General features: G+C 46.6%; 2 protein-coding genes across 4 annotated transcripts in view; one reads left to right on the top strand and one right to left on the bottom strand.

Annotated features, from left to right (window-relative positions):
- chd5 (chromodomain helicase DNA binding protein 5) overlaps positions 1 to 7,128 on the top strand; it is a 41,657-nt gene extending 34,529 nt beyond the window's left edge. The window contains 6 exon segments of the mRNA XM_064297943.1: positions 919 to 1,027; positions 1,142 to 1,274; positions 1,509 to 1,704; positions 2,130 to 2,293; positions 2,865 to 2,991; positions 3,107 to 7,128. Coding sequence (XP_064154013.1) covers positions 919 to 1,027; positions 1,142 to 1,274; positions 1,509 to 1,704; positions 2,130 to 2,293; positions 2,865 to 2,991; positions 3,107 to 3,234 — 857 coding nt within the window. The 3' untranslated portion in view covers positions 3,235 to 7,128.
- Positions 7,129 to 7,445: 317 nt separating this feature from the next.
- rcc2 (regulator of chromosome condensation 2) lies at positions 7,446 to 19,564 on the bottom strand. 3 transcript variants are annotated; one of them, XM_064297947.1, is made up of 13 exons: positions 19,404 to 19,564; positions 16,954 to 17,162; positions 15,200 to 15,293; positions 13,466 to 13,609; positions 13,097 to 13,228; positions 12,634 to 12,722; positions 12,263 to 12,377; positions 11,853 to 12,019; positions 10,875 to 11,055; positions 10,369 to 10,474; positions 10,041 to 10,113; positions 9,474 to 9,551; positions 7,446 to 8,947 (listed from the first exon to the last, which is right to left on the bottom strand). In XM_064297947.1, the coding sequence occupies exons 2-13, from the start codon at positions 17,155 to 17,157 to the stop codon at positions 8,843 to 8,845; spliced, it is 1,488 nt and encodes a 495-aa protein (XP_064154017.1). In that variant the 5' UTR covers positions 17,158 to 17,162; positions 19,404 to 19,564; the 3' UTR covers positions 7,446 to 8,842. The 3 variants fall into 3 exon arrangements, with proteins under 3 accessions (XP_064154017.1, XP_064154018.1, XP_064154016.1); XM_064297948.1 differs by lacking the exon at positions 19,404 to 19,564 and adding an exon at positions 19,235 to 19,393; XM_064297946.1 differs by lacking the exon at positions 19,404 to 19,564 and adding an exon at positions 18,979 to 19,228.
- Positions 19,565 to 19,784: the final 220 nt, after the last annotated feature.

A 19,784-nucleotide genomic window follows, 5' to 3' on the forward strand; every position in this document is an offset into this window, starting at 1 on the left:
GTGTGTCTCTACACCTGTGCACTGGTAAGTCTTGCTGTGTGTTCAGGGGTGGGTCTCTACACCTGTGAGCAGGTGAGACTAGCTGGCATTTGTCCTGTGTTACACCCTTTAAGAGGTCCTGTTGTTGGTTGTGTTGCTGGATGAGGTGCTGCTAAAGTACAGTTTTAAAAAACATAATCCTGAAGCAGTCAGCCAGTGTCATTTTGTGAGCCCCCACTCTAGTGATAGGTACATTACACCTGTCATTGGCTCTCCTATAAACCAATCAAAACACTTTCTCCACAGTCAAACACATTTGCTTGATCAGACCAGTGACTCACTGGTGATGAGTGGAGTTAATGCAGTCTGACTGTCCCAGCAGCAGTGAGTCTCTGAAGAGGGGTATGGGGTACTGTGGCCCGCTGTGGTTTATATACGTTTCGCTGTGTTCACAGAGCTGCACACGCTGTGGTTCAAACACGTTTCGCTGTGTTCACAGAGCTGCACACGCTGTGGTTCAAACACGTTTCGCTGTGTTCACAGAGCTGCACACGCTGTGGTTCAAACACGTTTCGCTGTGTTCACAGAGCTGCACACGCTGTGGTTTATACACGTTTCGCTGTGTTCACAGAGCTGCACACGCTGTGGTTCAAACGCGTTTCGCTGTGTTCACAGAGCTGCACACGCTGTGGTTCAGACGCGTTTCGCTGTGTTCACAGAGCTGCACACGCTGTGGTTTATACACGTTTCGCTGTGTTCACAGAGATGCACACGCTGTGGTTCAAACGCGTTTCGCTGTGTTCACAGAGCTGCACACGCTGTGGTTCAAACGCGTTTCGCTGTGTTCACAGAGCTGCGCACGCTGTGGTTCAGACACGTTTCGCTGTGTTCACAGAGCTGCACACGCTGTGGTTCAGACGCGTTTCGCTGTGTTCACAGAGCTGCACACGCTGTGGCAGAACGAGGAGCGAGCGGCAGTGTCGTCGGGGAAGATGCACGACATCTGGCACCGTCGTCATGACTACTGGCTCCTGGCCGGCATCGTCACGTATCCTCTTCTGGTTGTTCCGATGCCCCGCGGTTCGCTTTTGAAACCCCTCTCTGAAAGGTGTGGTCAGCGGGTCCTGCCCGGTCATTGTCCTTGACCAGGTCGTCCCTTCAGGCACGGTTACGCACGCTGGCAGGACATCCAGAACGACCCCCGCTTCACCATCCTGAACGAGCCCTTCAAAAGCGAGGTGCACAAAGGAAACTACCTGGAGATGAAGAACAAGTTCCTGGCTCGGCGCTTCAAGGTCTGGTAGACTGGCCTTGGAGACAGATGAGTGTGCATGCGGTCCAGAGTCTCCATCTTCAGCCTTTACTGGTGTTAGAAAGTCATGGGATCTTTTTTAAGTGGAGGGGTTACAGATAGAGATGGGATCACTGTATAGAAACTACGATGGCTGAGTACGGTGGATGCTCCTCTCACTCTTCTCCTCCCTCGCTCCCTCCCTCTTTCTCTCTCTCTCTCTCTGCCTGTACCCCAGCTGTTGGAGCAGGCGCTGGTGATAGAGGAGCAGTTGAGACGGGCAGCCTATCTGAACATGAGCCAGGACCCCAGCCACCCCGCCATGGCGCTCAACGCCCGCTTCGCGGAGGTGGAGTGCCTGGCCGAGTCGCACCAGCACCTCTCCAAAGAGTCCCTGGCCGGGAACAAGCCCGCCAACGCAGTGCTGCACAAAGGTCAGCGTCTGCCTCTGATAACTTCACTTACAGAGCACCTTTCCCAAGTGAAAACAGTACACAATATTCACATAATGATGAGAGCAATGCTAGAGAGGAGAGATACTAAAATAATGATATTGAAATGGACAGATAAAAAACTGTAGAATGATGGCAGTAAGAAGGATTTGTGGTAGAGAGAGGTGTGTCTGAGCCTTGGTGTAGTATTTAACAGACTGGGGGCCCTGCTTCAGAGTCTCCCCGATTCATCACTTGTGCAGTCTGAGCACATCTTGTAAATATTTGCGGGTGTTCTGTCCTCGAGCTGGAAGGCAGCTTGTGTAAAATCACTGGGCCACAGATTGGCCCCTGCCCAGTGTGGCTGCGGTTGCTGTGACCGTTGAGATTTGTCCTAATTTCCCGTGTCCCGCGCGGTGCTGTTGCAGTGCTGAACCAGCTGGAGGAGCTGCTCAGCGACATGAAGGCGGACGTGACGCGGCTGCCCTCCATGCTGTCGCGGATCCCGCCCGTGGCGGCGCGCCTGCAGATGTCCGAGCGGAGCATCCTCAGCCGGCTCACCAACCGCGGCAACGAGCCGCCGCCCCAGCAGGTCCGTCTCCGCGGAAACACCGCTTCCTGCTGGGCATTCCAGCATAGATACAACATAGATATGACTGAACAGAGTTCATTTGTAATATTTTCAAGGTAAAAGTCCTGCATAGTATGCCATAGTAAGTACCACTGTAGGCTCAGGAGAGAGACTGAGAATGTAGCGCTTCTAGCAGTAGATTACTTTGAGGATATATAGTAGCATAGGTGAAGATAGTAAAGCCATGTTCTGAGCTCAGTATTTGGTGAACCATTATGAATTTATTGGCTGCTTAAAGCCATTCAGACCTTTGAGCTGCTGTCCTGTCTGGGGGACAGTGTTTGTCAATGCGTTCCTGTTGTACATCCAAGTGGAAGCGTGGTTAAATAATGGTCACTGGGCTTGCAGCTCAGTGTCTGTATGTAGGCTCGATTGCCCCGTGGGACACTGCCGTTGTGCCCTTGAGCAAAGTCCTTAACCTGAGATTCTCCAGTGGGTCACTGTAGATAAGAGTCTGCTAAACGGCTGATGTGCGTCTGTTGGAGACAGAGAGGCATGGCTCTGGGTTTTAATGAGTGCTCGCTTTCCCCAGCCCTTCCCACCGGGCTCCTTCGGCTGCTCTCAGATGTACAGCAGCAGTTTTGGGGGCGGGTTCCGTGGGCCGGGAGGCGGGAGCATCGTCAACTACAGCCAGATGCCCCTGGGGCCCTACATCAGTGGTAAGGGGGGGGCGCGATGCCCCTTTTCCTGTCTCTTCCTGCCTGCTGCGTCTGTTCTGTGATGAATGCTGTTTGAATTAATGCCTCAGTAGATTTTTTTGTTTAATCCTCCCAGTTTCCACAAACGGCCCCCCTCCCCCGTCCAGCCTCCTGGACATGAAGTCCAGCGACCCCCTGAAGGACATCAGCGCCTCGGACCTAAAGACCGGAAAGGCCTCCGATGTCATATGCATCGAGGATTAGGTCCTGCCCACCAACACCAATGAACATTGAATTCACTGGAATTTATGAATATTATGAATATGTATGTATATATATCTTATCGACTGTAATTTCGCCCCCACCTCTCTCAAGGAATGAAGGGGGATTCTGTACATATGCTTCATACAGTACAGTGTCTGTGGGTCTTTGCTTTGAACTGGCTGCAGTAAGGGGGTGGGTTGGGGGGGGGGGGATCACAGGCTGGACAGGCCTTGGAGTGGAGAGAGGGAGAGAAGAGGGTGGCGACACTGTCCGATTCTCTGCTCTGTCTCGCCGCGCGGCGAGGTATGGAGTACCTGTTTTTTCACAAGCAGCCATTAGGACCGGCGTCTTTTCTTTTCGCTGTCGTCGGCCGCGACCTCAGCGCCCCGTTCGGGACCAGCCGAGAGGGTCCCGTGCATCGGCAGGAACGCGCCGCGCTCATCCAGGCTCTCTCCGCCTCTCCACCGGCCAGCGGGTCACGGATCTCCATGCCGCTGAGGCTGCTGGGAAGGGACCGGTGCTGACACCACCCCCATAATCAGTGGAGCTGTGGATCGGTCCGCTGTCCTCTCCAATTCAACAGCGCTGACACTTAAAGCTGAGCATCATGGGAACCTGAGTCTGCTGGCTGAGAGTGAAGTGAGTATATACCGTATATATATTTTTTACATTGCAATTTTGTGTCCAACCGGCATACTGGAATGAAGGCATTGTGGGATGCCCTCTAGTGGGCGCATGAGGAAGCACACTGTTCCATCATGCTGGAGTCCCAGGTGACATTGTTACATTCCTTCTTTTGTGTCAGCTTCTCCGTGTACGCACAGTCCCAATGCTGTATGTAGGTACTGCGCTGATAGGAGCTCTTAAATGTGCATATTGCTGAGACTGCACTTTATTTAGCATTGTTTACTGAATTAGACTAAATGAATGACTAAATGTACAAATTAAATGACAATTGGGGGGAAGGGTTTGGAGAAGTAGCGAGGGACCATGTGAAAAGGAATGTACCTTTTTTTTTGAAGCCCGGTGTGGTGTTTTGGTCGAGAGCGTTTGCAGTTGATATCTGCTCATTTGTGACACGTCTCCCATTTCGTTCATTAATCTTTCCCCCAAACTGAAGTGCAGAGCTGTGTCTGCAGGAAGGGCGTCCTTCTTTAAGTATGAATTCAAAATGATTGAGGAGACGGAAATCTTCTGAAAAACCTGTTAGTCATATAGTGATAAAGCGCTGGATTCTGCTGTGAGGAAAGCTGAGAATATCAGTGGCAAAATGCCTCCTGGCTCCAACGAAGTATTAAATTACCACTCCTTTACTGACAAAATACAATGCACTGCCACACCTCTAATGAGTAAATATGATACACTACTACACTTTTACTGCCTAATATAACACTACTACACCTTTCCTGGCAAAATGTAATAGGCTACCACACCTTTACCGACAAAATATAATAGTGAAATTTATAAATTGCAAAACCTTAAGTTCTGATGTTGACATGGCAAAGATTCTCATCTTTTCCACCCACTGCCTGTCCATTTGAAGAGAATGTTTGTCCCCGAAATGATCAGGTAGATGAGAGTCGGTGGCCAAATGTGTCCTTAAATAGAAATCATTTGACGTGCTATTTAGAGGTAGAGGCAGAGGACAAAAGCCCTTTTCGTTGGCACGGAAAGCGGAACCAAGCGGAACCTTTTCTGTTTATGATTTTAGAATGTTGATAAACAATGTGAAAGCACAGTGTGTGCAGAATGAATGCTGGTGACTGTAAAAACACTAGACCATAGCGTTTTCTCCAAGTCGACGGTTTAGGAGAATGCTTTAAGAATAATATCAAGTTCCGGTTCACAAACGATCTCCGAAGCAGAGTCCAGCGCTGACTGTAAGATGCAGTGTTCGCTCCGTACACAGTTCTCTCGCTCCCCAGGATAACCCGTCTTCGCAAATGAGAATGTGCTCCAGGGCCAGTTCACTTCAGTATTCTCACGCTAATTGTGGAACACTGCCTTGTTATTGTTTTCATGTTTGTGTATAAAGTTGTGAATTAAGGCAAGCTATATTGTGCTATTTGATGGGGGGAAAAATTAATATGTGAGTCTTGCGTTTCTCAGCCCAAATCTTTATGGGTTGCACGAATGGCTGCATTATTCAGCTGGGTTGTTATGGTGGTGAGCTAGGCTAGCTCCCACCTGCTAATGGAGCATTAGAGGTTTTAAAAACAACAGGAGGCGCAGAGTTTTAGACCTCAAAGTCCCCCAGTCGTGCTGCCTTGCGCTGTGGTCATGACAACGTTATCTGTCAGACCACTGCAGTGGGAAAGTGCGCTTCAATCTCATTGGTTGAAAGCCAATGTGAGCATTCTGTGATGCAAAATCTTTTTAATGTCTGATTTTCTGTGACCTCAAGGGGCAGGCGTCACGCATTTTGCCCGAGCGACAGTATGACCTGCCGTTTCTGAAGTGCTCTTGCCTTCTGTCATTGAAATGTGAAAAGCTCTCACATTGTGGTTAAACTGAATTTACCCATTTCTGTACTGAAATGGTCTGGGATTGTTGTTTACTTTCTTGAATGTATGTGTTCAGTTGTATCATTTCAGGCATCTCATGCGCAATTTGGTTTTGTTTCCCAAAGATTTGAATACTGCAAGGTAAAGGTTTTGTTTTTGCTTGCTGGTGCAGTGTTTCTGTAAAAAATTATTGTGGAACTGTGAGAATGAATGAAAATATCCTGTTGGCGCATATCCTGTTCTTGGACACAGAGTGTTGAACTGAAAAGACAATGGAATACACACATGCTGACCAATCGGCAGGAAGCATTGCTTGTCCAAAAGACATTTTTCATTTTTTGCTAGTCGACGCCTTTAAGTCAAGTCATAATCACACAAAGGCACTTGCACTCGTAACATCATGGGAGAAACACAGTAGAGGACCACTGGAAGTGCCAGACAAACTTTACAATTATGTCTTAGTGTCCTCCTTACACAATGTGTGCCAGTGTGAAGCTGGGCATAGAATGTGTGTACTTGTAAAGCACTTTATATAAAGGCCATGGCTATCATCCACATCCTAATTAAGGATGTGTACATTGTCTTGACAGCAACAAATACCAACCCTCTATGATCGACATCCCACACAGCATGAATCAGTAAGATCCTGCTCCCGCCCCCCTCCCCCCTCTGAAACTTAGTTTTAAAGATACTACTCTGCGTCATGGTAGTACACTGAAACTCCCCGCTGGCCCTGGTTCAGTATGGCTCTGCAGGTTAGTTTGTATTTATGTGCAACTGGAGGTCATCTCACAGCTGAACCTCCTTTTGAAAGTGTTTCAATAGCGGTGAGAAAATATGATGCATAGATTATCATTATGAAAGATTGAAATCAGTGCCTGAATAGGACTGGGCCTATGCTACTAGTAATGGAAACGAGTATTTTGACAGAGTAGTCCCTTTTGGATCCTGTGGTTTAAAACCGGCAAACCCCCTCAGAGTAAGGAACTTTGAAAATGACGCAATGCAATCAAACTGAAGCTCATTAAGGCGAGAGTGCTGCACTGATACAGTGTTAGATTGTGTATGAATATAACAGGTGAAGGCTTCAGTCTAATACTACATATATTATGAATGGCAAAGGCTTTAAAAGCTACCAAAAGATCCTGGCCAAGGCTAACTTTTTTTGTAGAAATGTAAACATGGCATGTAAAAATGTGTTGTATGAAAGTTCATAGTGGGGAAAAAAAAATACAGTAAAATTAACGAACGTTAACGTTCAGACCCTGAAAAGTATTACGCTACGGGTGTTTGCTCGAGAGCAAAGAGAAGGAAAAAGCGAACATGGTCAAATTTTACTTTGTATTCTGTGTATTTGTTTAGTGTGTTTTAATAAATCTTCTGGCTAAGAGACGAGTGTTATGTTGTACTTGTGTTGTGGTAAAAGGAGGTCGCAGCTGAGGTTCACTCATTCCATCGGTCTCAGCGCAGTTCGTTTACGCAGCAGTCACTGCACTGCACAGGGTTCACTGTGCTATGCGACAGAAATACAACAAAATGGAAATGGAAGATGTCTAATGTGGCGTCGTTTCTCAGCAACAGTCTCTTTTAGAATTCATCTTTGCTACCACTGCAGAGAAATTGAATGGGCTACTGTCGGTTTTATTGATCCCCTCTCCACCATGACCTTTTCCCACTTATTCAAAAGACAAAAAAAAACACACAAAAAACTTTTGTGAACCTTTAATTAACATTTCCATGGAAAAAACAAAAATGTTTTTTAAAAAAAATGCATAAACCCAGAACAAGAAACAGCCTAACTGACCCCACAGGACACACGCCCCCAATACTAACCGAAAATGGATGCAATTTAGGAAGAGCAGCTCACAAACTCTGCTATGCTTAATTAACGTTTATTTTTTTAAAATCGGCTCCTTGCAATTTGGTCTTGAAAACCAACACAGCTGTGCTTTCACCTGCCACCTCTGCACTCTGGAAAATCAGTTAATACAAAGAGCACATAAGAAAACACTGAAAATAACAGGGAATGTAACAGGTTTGGCAGAGGTGAACAGACAGGCACAGTTGCTGGTCTACTCCATCGTCCCGTTTCGCGGTTTGTCCACAACCACTGCAAGTGCTACTTTATTCATTGTTTGCTGGTTTTTGTTTTTTTGTTCATCGCTGCCACGACTCAACACGTGGAATGAACAAACAAAAGCAAAAGAGAAAAAAAAAAGCAAAGGCTTAAATGAAATGAACAAAGTTGAGGTCAAACCGTGTCGAACGGGTTTTCGCAGATCCTCATCTCACACCTTTCGGTGTTGGACAAAGCGGGCACTGCGGACGTACACACAGTTACACAAAAACACGCGTCAAGATTACACACAAATAACAAGTTCAGTTGATCAGTTTCTCTCTGACGACAAAGCACAGCCGTATCGGAAAATACCTCACAAAAAAACAAAACAAAAAAAAAAACAAACAAAAGGCACAGATATGAAATGATCGGGGTCTTGGATCCGTCCCGCCCCTCCCCATACCGATCGCTGCAGTTTCCCAGTGGCCTGGACTGTATCGACATGTTGTAGCACCAAAAAATGGAGATGGATCAATGTACGCGACACAAAAAACACCCCAACGCACATACAGAACATAGGAGAGTCCTGGGCTGGAGCCTTCAGGAATGGGAGGGGTGGAGGCGGCCATCCTGGGAATGTGTGTCTGTCTGGGGGGGTGGGCGTTGGAGTATTCGGAAGAACCTGCAGCTGGAGTGTCCATGACCAGACCAGAGGACAGAGGTGGGAGGGGAAAAGGAGCCGCCCCCGTATGGGAGGGGCTTCCACTCGGTAGGTGTGGCCTACTTTCACAGGTGATCTCATCAAAATTGAAGTATCAATGTGACATGTTTATTTTTTAATTTTTCTTTTTTTTTCTTCTTTTTTTTTTTTGTAACTCAAGGTGTACGTTTATGCCCTGTTCATATTACCACTCCCCCCCGCTCCCCAACCACCATCACCAAAACACCACTACCACAGGTGACCTAGGTGAGTGCGTTCGGTAATGGAAATCAGTTGCCTCTGGAAAGAGAGGTGAGAGGTCAGAGGTCAAGAGCTGGCAGCCAATCAGAGCATGCGAGGGTTGTACTCTGGCAGCTTCTTCAGCTTCTCCTGTTCCTGTTCAGTCTCCTGACGGGCGATGACCAGGGAGTGTGCATATCCCATCACCACCTGGAAGGACACGTCTCTTATCATGGGCTCTGCAGTACTACAGCACAGCCACCTGAGAGCCAAATCCGAGTTCTCCACAAGAGGAGCTCCCATGACTCGCATTAAAGGCCAGTTCTGGTACAACCCTTCCGACAGTAAACATTGAGATATTCTGCAGAATTTTACAGCCATCTCATTTCTAAGTCTCCCACAAGCTGAAAGTTAGTAGGATTGTATTGAAAGCAACTTTAAAACAAAGGGTATATCAATCCCAGATATGCCTCTAAATATTTGTTTATGCTGCAGTGATATAGATGGTATGTTATATCATACATATTAATGTAATTGTACAAAGTATTCATTGATACTATGTGTATAAATATGATTTTTACATTGGAAGAAAGGATGTTCCTTCCCTATCTGGTATTTGCTACTCTCTCTTTTTCCCTGGTAAAATGTAAAATGACTTGGTTGTTTAAAAAGCCCTGCTGTTCATGGTGACCGAGCAGGTGGCCAAAGCTCTATGTGTGGAAATGGCCTTGCTTACCTGTTCAGGGTAAATACCATCCAGAGTCTTTACCTCCTGGGCAGTGGTAGAGGACTTGGGCTTGTTATCCCCATATCCCTGAATACAAACAAAAGACACATCAGGCACTGTAGATGCAAGTCAGCAAGCACTGCTCTTAATACAGAGATGTGGTAGGTATGCAGAGCCTTTGCATTATTTTAAACCCTGTTTAAAAATGTTGAAGGGGCAGTTCACCCAAAAATGTAATAAAGCTGTTTCCACTAACCCAGAGTGCCATCCATCTATCCAGATAGTTTTGCTGAGATTTTGTGAGTTTCCGTCTTAAGACCCCTAAGCTTTATAAGCAAACGTGCTCATGGGTAAAAGCTTTGAGCATGTGTGATTCTCAGATCCAGACTAAGCTTTATATTCTAACGTGCCCATGGGTAACTGCTTTGAGTACGTGTGATTCTCAGATCCAGACTAAGCTTTATATGCTAACGTGCTCATGGGTAACTGCTTTGAGCACGTGTGATTCTCAGATCCAGGGTGAATCTCACTCCCCGTGCAGCCGTTGTGGTGGATGCGCCAGGCGGAGGAACTCACCAGCTCCCCGAAGGTGGGGGACGGACCCCAACTAATGGTGCTGTCGTCTGCAGCGATGATAATACTGCTCTTCCTGCAACGCGAGAAAAGGTAATTTCATTACCGCACGCCGCCCCGCAGTGGGGTCTCACTGAGGTCAGTGGACAGACCTGAACACAACTGAACTGAACACTATGAACTCAGTAATAATGACTGCATTGCAATGATGACATAGGACCAGCTACTAAACTGACTTGCAAAGATAGATTTAAGGCTTCATCAATATAATGCCACTGACATGCAGCTCAGGTGTCCTGGTGAAAGGGTCCCATGGGCCAGCCGTACTCACCCACAAGCCAAGCTGCGGATCTTCCAGCCGCACAGGTCCTGCACTGCCTTAGGGTACATGGTGGACTCTCGAGAGGTGTTGGTGACGCCCCAGAAAAACAGCCCTCCTGCAGGGACGGTACACAAAGGGTCAGGCCACACACTTCACAAATAGAAAATCCAGACACCTGGTTATGTCTGAAGGCTTTTCTGTCACCTAAACCCCTGGTAAAGGCTTTTAGGGTCCCCCCTGCTCTTCACACCCTTATTCTCCCCGATGCTCTAATCTTTCCCTGTATGTGGGTAAATCCAACAAAAAGGAAGGTCGTTGGTCTACAGAATGTAGCCAGACTAATCCGTTATATGAAGGGAAACTCCCATTGAAGCCTCCAGCTATCCCCAGTACTGGTTAGCTCAGCGTTAAGGCGCAGCGGTAGGTTTGAGTATTAACAGACCGCAGCGGTACGTCTGAGTATTAGAGACCGCAGTGGAACCCAGCCTGGGCGTTTCGGCAGGAAGAGCGCTTACCCATCTCACTGACAGCGAAGGAGCACTGATACCCGCAGTAGATCTGGGCCGCCCCGCGGCCGGGGAAGTCGAACAGCTTGACCAGGCGCGGCACCATCTCGTCCTTCTGCTCGGTGTGACCCAGTCGCCCGTACCCCCCGAAGCCCCAGGAGAACACCCTCTTCTGGGAGTCCAGCACCAGCTACGCGTAGAGGAGAGATGCATTAGCCTCGCAAGTTAGACACAACCCCAAGAATCAGCCCCACTAATTAAGCTTATCTCTAGTACCCTCTGGTGGTAAAACAGTCACAGGCAGTGTACTGCTCCTTTAACAGTTTGTTCCCGAGGTGTACGTTTTGACAACTTGGATCAGGATTGAAATGCTTATAACTCAAAGAAAAATCAAAATTTTTTAAAAGCTGCATTACTCTTAATGTTCTAAAAGGAGCCATCCGTTTATATCAAGTGCATTGAGAACAAGTCTTTCTTGGAAAAACCGGAAGCACGGATGCCTAGGACCATCAGGTCTCTGTTCCAGACTACCGAAGTGTGGCCACCAGTAAATTCTCTAGGCCCCAGACAAACACATTTTCTTACAAAAGAAAATCTGACTGGCTGAGATTTCTACTGATCTCTGATTGGTGAAATTAGGCTAGTTTTCCCTTGTGCAGGCACATAGTTCCTGACTGCACAACACATGAATTTGTACTTTGACAGCAAGTGAAAAATAGGATAAATGATGCATAAAGTTTTCTGTACAAAGCAGCATTTTCTGTACAAATGGCACAGATATACATGTGAACAATTTCAGCGTATCAGTATATACACCTGGGCTACCAAAATAGCGCTTGGTTACCAGACTGGCTGCTTGGTAGCCCAGAGTATTCACGGTTTGTCTTTTCCAGTGCTAATGCTACCACTGATGCATGGTCCCATGCTAAAGTGGCTCCGAGCTCCTTTTGGGACAGGGACGCTGCTCGTTCGGCGTCAACCGCTCACCGTGTGGTTTCCCCCGCAGGCCACGTCCCGCACCACCACGTTGGGCACGGGCAGCACCTGGCCGTCCTTGGTCTTCTCGATGAAGATGGCGACGCGGCGCGGGATCAGCTCGCAGTCGAACTCGATGCGCTGGGCGCGGGCGATGAACTTCCCGTCCGAGTTGTGCCCTTAAAGGTGAGAGAGGAGCGGGGCCTGTATAACAGCTGCTGCTACGGCTATGTCCGCCTTAAACTGGCTGACTCGCATAGCTTATACTTTACTTTGAATCTGTTTATATAACTGGGAGTTAACTGAGGCCGTGTGCCACTTTAAAAAGCGGCCTGTTTGAAGTACAGTTGCATAATCACAGGGTCTTCACTGGCATTATCTGTAACGGGAGATCCGGAAGCGCTTCTGGAGGAAGCTCTTACCCAGCTGGCCGTACTCAGGACAGCCGAAGGAGTAGAGGTTGCCCTTGCAGTCCACCACCATGCTGAACTCTGCCCCACACGCCACCTTGACCAGGGGCTGCCCGTTGTACTGAATCTGTAATGGAGGGACAGACTTAACTTAACACTGAAACAGGATTCTCTAAACTCCCAACAAAGAGGGCTGCCCAGAGCTTAGGCAACCATTGTTCCACATATACTGCTCTGAAGCTGTGAAAACATGCATCCACAAACTGAAGCCAGGTGGACTGTAATGCCCTGTCAGAACCACGAGAGAACCACTTGAGGACACCCTTTTCAAAAAGAAACCCAGGTCGAGTGCAAAGTGGGTAATGAATGGAGGGGGTGCTTACTGTCGCTGGCGTGGGCACTGCATCTGTCTGGTTGCCATGGCCCAGCTGACCCAATTTGTTCTCTCCAAAAGAAAAGGCTGTACCGTTCTCTGGGGACGTAATTGCAAGGTGTCAGTCAGAGATTACTTGGTTACCGCAACACTCCACATACATGCATGCATACACACATTACACTATTACTGCCCAAAGCCACAGTATGATGAGGTCATAGTATTTTAGCCCACACCATTATGAGGTCTCAAAATTATTGGCCAAAAGCCACTGAATTATGATGTCACAACACTGTTAGCCATACCATTATGAGGTCAGAGTACTGTTGCTCACACCCATGCCATTATGACATCACAGTACCATTGGCATCCGATGCTATTGTAAGGTTTCACTGCTATTACAGTTTCATTGCAGCCAGTACAGACTCCCAGTAGAGGCTACTCTAGGTCACAGGAGATTACTTGTTGCCCACCTGTTAGTGCAAGGGTGTGGTTGCGCCCACAGGCTGCCGCCACAATCACCTCCTCGCCCAGAGCTTCTACCAGCTTGGGTGCTTCGATGCGCTTGGTGTCTCCATGACCCAACTGTCCTTTCTCATTGCGGCCTGAATAAGATGGATGGGGGGGGGGGGGTACGACAGGTTAACAATGTGCTCCCAACTATTGGGAAAAAATAAACAAACAAATCACCGGCACAAACTATATGACCAAACTGAAAGTAGTGCAATGTTCTAAATGTCCCAGTGGAACAAAAAACATTGGCCACCCTAGAATTCATGCATTTTAACAGCCATCACAACCAGTCACGTCAGGCGGCGGCACAGGGCGCCTCAGACACCTACCCCAGCTCCAGAGCTTGCCCTCGGTGGTGATGAGCAGGCTGTGTGCAGCGCAGGGTCCCGACACCACCGTGCTCACCTGCACCCCGCTCAGGCAGCCGTAACGGTGCGGCCCCCACAGGTTCTGCCCCAGGTTCCGGTAGGCCGCTGGCACGCGCGCACAAACACACACAGGAAAACAAAAAAGACAGAGCTGCTCATTACACTGTCCACACATTCAACAGGAACAGACACTAAAAAGATATGCTCTGCATTTTCAGCTCACACACAGAGCAGCTAATGGGACCTGTAAAGAACGACTCCACGGGAAACATCCACATCCTGCCGGCCTAACCAACAGACCAGTTACCCCGACCACCCCCCCCACAAACAATGTGTGCCACTGTAGACAGGGAAACTGGCCAAAGGTAACAGACAAAGCCAACAGTGTCACTTGGGTGCACATTACCATAGCAACAGTGATTACAGCAGCTGCACCTGCAACACCTCCACCAAAATCAATGGTGTCCAATCGGGTGTGTGCCAGAGCAGGTGCGGTCTTCTGCCCTGTTCCAGCACTAAAACTGATTAAACTACTCAACTAATTACCCGAGACCCAGATTGGCTGAATCGGGCGTTTATAGTGTTGGCATGGAACAAAAGCTTACACCCAAACTGGCGCTTCTCCATGTTATTCATTTGCTGAGGAGCCCAGTTTGGGAACCCCTCTTCCCTGTTTTCCAGCATGGCTGACTGAGGAGGTGTTCTGTCCTCACATCTGCTGCTCTTGGGTGGAGAGAATGCCAGATATTTACCATATGTTGCTGTGGCTTTAAATGAGGAACACAATTAGAGCTAAAGATAGGTACCGAGCGCACTTCCTTATCAAGGACCAATGAGAAATAAACACTGAAAATGATAATTAGAACTTCCCCCTCCTATTACACAGATGTTACTTTGTATATTTTCTTCATTCAAAACAAGTGACTCACTTCAGTTCAACATTCAGTTGAACTTGCAGCCTCGTAAAAAAATACAATGCAAATGGCTGCTTGAAGCAATTCTGTTTGTAAAGTTGAATCAAGGTCAAAGAAAAGAGATTTTAAACAACTGGCAGAGCCAGACAGAAGTCACGATATGGCCTTAATCGGCTTCCAGGAGGGAGCACCTTCAGCTGTAGTCTCTAAATGCGCGCATGGTGTACTGACTTGAGCTGTAACTATTTTAAGCAGGCCTGCGAAAAACTCTTTCAGCTTGGGCTGGCTTTGTAAGGAGGGCAAAACTGATGGCCAGGGCCCCTTTGGCTGTGGACCTTGCCCCCATCCTAAAGCAGGTTCCCTAGTGTTTGAAAGGGACCCACAGGCTATGCCTGTACCTTAAGACGGCTGCTGAGGTTCTGCTCCCAGACCTGTGAGAGAGTGACCCCACACTGCGGCAGGTTACTGTCCTGCCCTCCATGATCAATCCTCTATTGATTCTGTCTGACCACAGCCTCCACGTCCCACAGCTGTCTCAACCCCCCCCCCCCCCCCAAAAGGCTTCTGGGAAGGGAGGGGGGCTCAAGGAGATTCCGGACTAGAACCAGCTCCTTCGGCAGTACCGCTCTTACTGACACACCGCTCCCAGAACTGTGGTTCACGTGCCGTCACTCCTGCCCACCCTCGGCTCCCCACACAGCGATCGTTTGCACGTGCCGTTTGAGAGTCATGGGGCACGGTTTTGTTTTGCAATGTATGGTACCGGTATGGTAGAACTCACCCTGCTGCTTTGGCACCTCTTTCCGTCCAATCAGGTCCCAGTTGGTGGCTCCAAATATCAGCAGCTGTCCTTTGACCTTGGAACATTCTAGTTTCTACAGGAGCAAGAACAAGTGCATAAAATTAGAGGAAAAAATGGGAGCAGGCATCAAATTATCACAAGCCCTTCTATTCATAATGCGCACCATGACTGGAACCGGAATGTGATCCCCATCTTAGAGAGGAAAGCACCTCCTACTCTAATCTGAAATAATGTATTTCAGACAGGTCCAAGGTGGATTTGACTGGACTGCAATCTCAGTCATTTTTTAAACCCATTAGTCATTTCATTCATCTGATTTTGGCTGCAAAGTGGACGCTGGATCTCTAAACAGCCAGTTCATCCTCAGCCGGCACCACGCCGGGACTTCGCGGCTTTACACGTGCTCTCGCTGCGTGGGTGCCTGCTGCAGCTTTTCGCTGGATTAGTTATGATGACAGAGACTGAAACAGGGCACGCTGCCACGTGCTGGCACCTGACTTAGCGAGACAGGAAGTGAAACGCAGAAGAGATGGAGGTGCATGTTTCTACAAGAACAGCCAAAACGTAACTTTCCGTGGACGTATAATCTCACACGCCAGCACAAACTTACAAGTACTTTTTTTTTTCTTTTTAACTCCGCAAACAACATTGAAACAACATAAGTAGACAACAGAAGGTCTGGTTGAACTGAGTGATCCGACTACTCAAGCCAACAGCATTGAGGTGTTCACTAAATACGGAGTTGACAGAATTCCACTGTGTTGACACAGCTTGTTGAGACGGATTTAAATGGCATAAATTCTCATTCTCTGAAAGAATTAATGCAGAGGAGGGTTTTTGATTGGATGTAACTTTAATAAATCCACTTTGCACAAGCTGTTCGCAAAGTGTGTGCCCAGAAACTCCAAACACTTGGCCTGGGCTTAATTTCCAAGCACTTAAAGACATTCCCCAGCAGATTTAACCATTCATTTCTTCCTCCCATTTACATGCATTAAATTAAATGATAGTATCGTATTGATCCGGGTTCAAAAGAGAAAAGGGGTGGTTTGATGCTAATGGCAATAATAAAATGTATGTACAGAAAAACATCTGCAAATCAGCTAGTAGTTACCACACCTTAGAGTGGCACATTCCAGCCTACAGCATCCTTTTGGAAACCTTGGCAACCAGGGGAACTCAGTCCTGCCAAACTGGAGCTACTGGGGCTGAACAAGCTTAGCGGTAGACAAGTCTTCACAAGACACCCCTGTCCCTACAGCACAGTCAATACTGGAAGTTTTGACTGGGTCCATTAACAAGGGCAGAAGGGCTGTATGAATTATGCTCACCATGGTACACAACGGAACTGGTGACTTTTCAAACGGTGGCACTGGATGGAAAATTAACAAGCTTGAAACTAGAAAGTCACACACCACTTTCACTGCGCATTACATTGGATGTGTGGATTAAGATGTCAAGCATTTGGAAGCTAGTTTAAAGGGTCCACTATTTTTCTGCTTTTTTAAATTCAACAACCTGTGGTAAGTAACCATCTTAGTATGGGTGTGCCTACATTATTACATTGGCTATATTACGTAACTGAACATCACCGTTGGAAAAGCAAGGGTGGTATATCCACAACCGTACTTTAGCTTGTAGCCTCGAGGTCGGGGGAATGGGATGCTGGCTTAAATCGTGTGCGCATGAATGTGCGAGGGTCGAGTATACTGGTGCGGGGCTAAGGCTCTTACGATCTTCTCCTTGACGTCGTCGGCTACTGTGACCGGCTGTAGCCCGGACTTGGATGCAGGCCTCCCGGGCTTCTTCGTGTTCTCTTGCTCAAAGTCGTCAAACTCGTCGTCGCTGCTGAATTCCCTGTCCTTCCTCTTGCCTCCTCCCCTCTTCCTCTTGATTCCACCGTTTCCCGAAGCGTCCGTCACCTTCTTACGCGGCATGATCTCTGAAAGATACGATGGGGACATTGTTCATTATAAAAATTGGCTAATTGAATTTCAGTTAATTATTTCTGTGGCCACATATTTTGTGAACCAGCAGCCAGAAATTCACCTGACCTGATCAAGTCACAATTGCGCAATTGTCGCGTATCTATTAGCGATCATCTTGATTGACTTTGCCTACTTTAGTTGACATGCCTTTGTGCCGTGTATTATAAAACAACACTATAATAAAAACTTGGCTACATGGCAAACTTTAATGAAACACGAAATTGCAAAACGTTGACAGCGAAAAATGACAAAAAAAGCATTCACCCAATCTTGGTTGAAAATAATCAAACTAGCTGTAATACTATGGAGGCTGGGTGTGCGGCAGTAACCAGCGATAGGCATAAAGCACGCATGTCCATCCACAATGTTGACTGATGTGCGGAACAGAAACGATTGTGCCCTATGTAATTTTAAGATTAGGCTAACATAACGTTACTCAGGCAATTTATGTTAATTCGTAACTACTTTTACACACCGTTCATTCATCATGAATTTCGTACTGGAGCGTTTACAAAAAATGTACATGATTATTTCAATGCACGGTGCTCTTGTGCCGTATTACTTGTATAAATTGAGGTAGATTTTTTGGCGAACTGGAATTACTCAATAAAATAACGGAGAAAATATACATTCAAAATACCGCAGAGCATTACCTAACGTGCATAGCCAGCTAGCGTTGGCTAAATAGTTTTTGCCTGCCCAGTATCTAGCAAGACTGCTGGGTACAAATAGCCTAATGCGGTATCCACCTCGAATGATAAAAACACCGGGTCTAGCTAGTTGGTTAACTTCCCCCATTTCATAATCCAGTACTGTGAAGCAAGACAACGCTACATCCATTAAATACATCATCACTCCAGTGAATTAAAACAGCATCGGGGTGCCTAAAATGGTGTGGGGTCGAGGGAAATCCGGCAAATGCCAGTGATCAACACTACATCGCTAAAATGAAGTTATGTTGGAAAACTGTCATACCCATGATTAACGATACACTGATATGTGCATGCATATATTCTTTTCTTGGTAGTTATTTTGTCCGTTTACAAGATAATCTCGGATAAAATAGCCTAGGACAAAGCGCAGCAGCGAGCAAGCCAGCGGCGTTAAAATGACCGTAATCCGGGAAATAGGCTACTTTTCATACTAGAGCGGCAAAGGTTGTAAAACGCTACCTAAGCGGGCCGGCCAACCGAATGAGTAAAATTGAGACAGAAAATACTGTTTTCATACAATACTCATAACTTGTTAGCTAGGTAACATCTTTAATGAAAATTATTTTTTATAATTTTATAAAAGAAAACTGTCTCGCTGAATACCGCTAGTTAAGTAACTAAACCACAAAAGTTTACATATAATTAATAACTGGTTAAGAGAAACAAAATGCTGAACATCTTTTACAAGTCTAATAATAAATAAATAAATAAATGTTTCAAATCGCCAGCGATCTTCGCGTCTGCAATCCAGTCCCAGTTTCTTTGTTGTCTTTCGAGCGCAGCTGGTTGCATCGAAAGAGAATCATAATGCTAACTAGCTAGTTAGCAAGTAGGGTCGCATATCGACTCAAATCTGAGATCGACGTGCAAGCTATATCAGTAACACTGGTATTAAATGCAAATAACCAATATGGGCAGATATCAATATAAACAAACATAGGTAAACTGCTGGTTTGCTACCTAACTAAATTAGGCAAATTACATTTCTGGGAATCAATGTCCTAGTCTACCTTACGTTAGCTAGCAAGCTAGCTTCAATTTTTAAAGCAGTACAAACCTAGAGCACACAATAACGGCAGAAAAAAGTTTGTCTCTTTCTCAACTAGCTAGCTAGCTAAAGTTGGAGGAAAAAAAACAAAAACTTTGTGATGCCGCGTATCTCTCTTCTTTAGCTGGTGATATATCGCTAGATATTTGACGAAGGAATTTCCTGGTTCAGATGCTCCTCTCCTGTCCGTCTTCCTCGTTTTTGATTGATTTTGAACAAAAGAATCTGCAGTCTCCTCGATCAAACCACGTGGGTGCAGCCTTACATTCATTAAATTACAGTCCGTAGTCGACACCGGGAAGTAGCTGCAAGCAGAGCATAACTAGGAATGGCTAAACACGCAATCTAAAACTTTTCCTTCGGAATAAAAACTATTTCCACAGTTCAGATGCAAACTAAATTTTGTTAGAAGTCTGTTCCATTCTTAGTTTTACCTGTGTTAATGCGATGGCTATGAAACACCGATTATGTCTTGAGAGACGGAAGGTCTTGCTATACATATAAGCCCTCCCCTTTTGCCGTCTGTCTTTTTGTTAAAATGTAAATATGAGCTGAGATGTGACATAGCTACAAAACAGAAACACATGGGGAACCGGAGAAAAGAAGGGCCTCAGAAAAATTCAAAGCTAACGACTGGACGAGAAAAAGGTAAAGTCCAATGCGATGCCGCCCTCATGTGTCGTGGACGACTGCTGAAAATTGCGGGGGCTCGGAACGGACCTTGTTTCACTTGTTTCATTAGCCTCAATTGTACATTGATTTTAAATTATCCAGGTTGCCCATTCTATTCGTAAAGCACCATATTAGTAAATCCA

The sequence above is a fragment of the Anguilla rostrata genome, chromosome 11, assembly GCF_018555375.3.
Source record: "Anguilla rostrata isolate EN2019 chromosome 11, ASM1855537v3, whole genome shotgun sequence".
In the NCBI taxonomy this organism is placed as follows: Eukaryota; Metazoa; Chordata; class Actinopteri; order Anguilliformes; family Anguillidae; genus Anguilla; species Anguilla rostrata.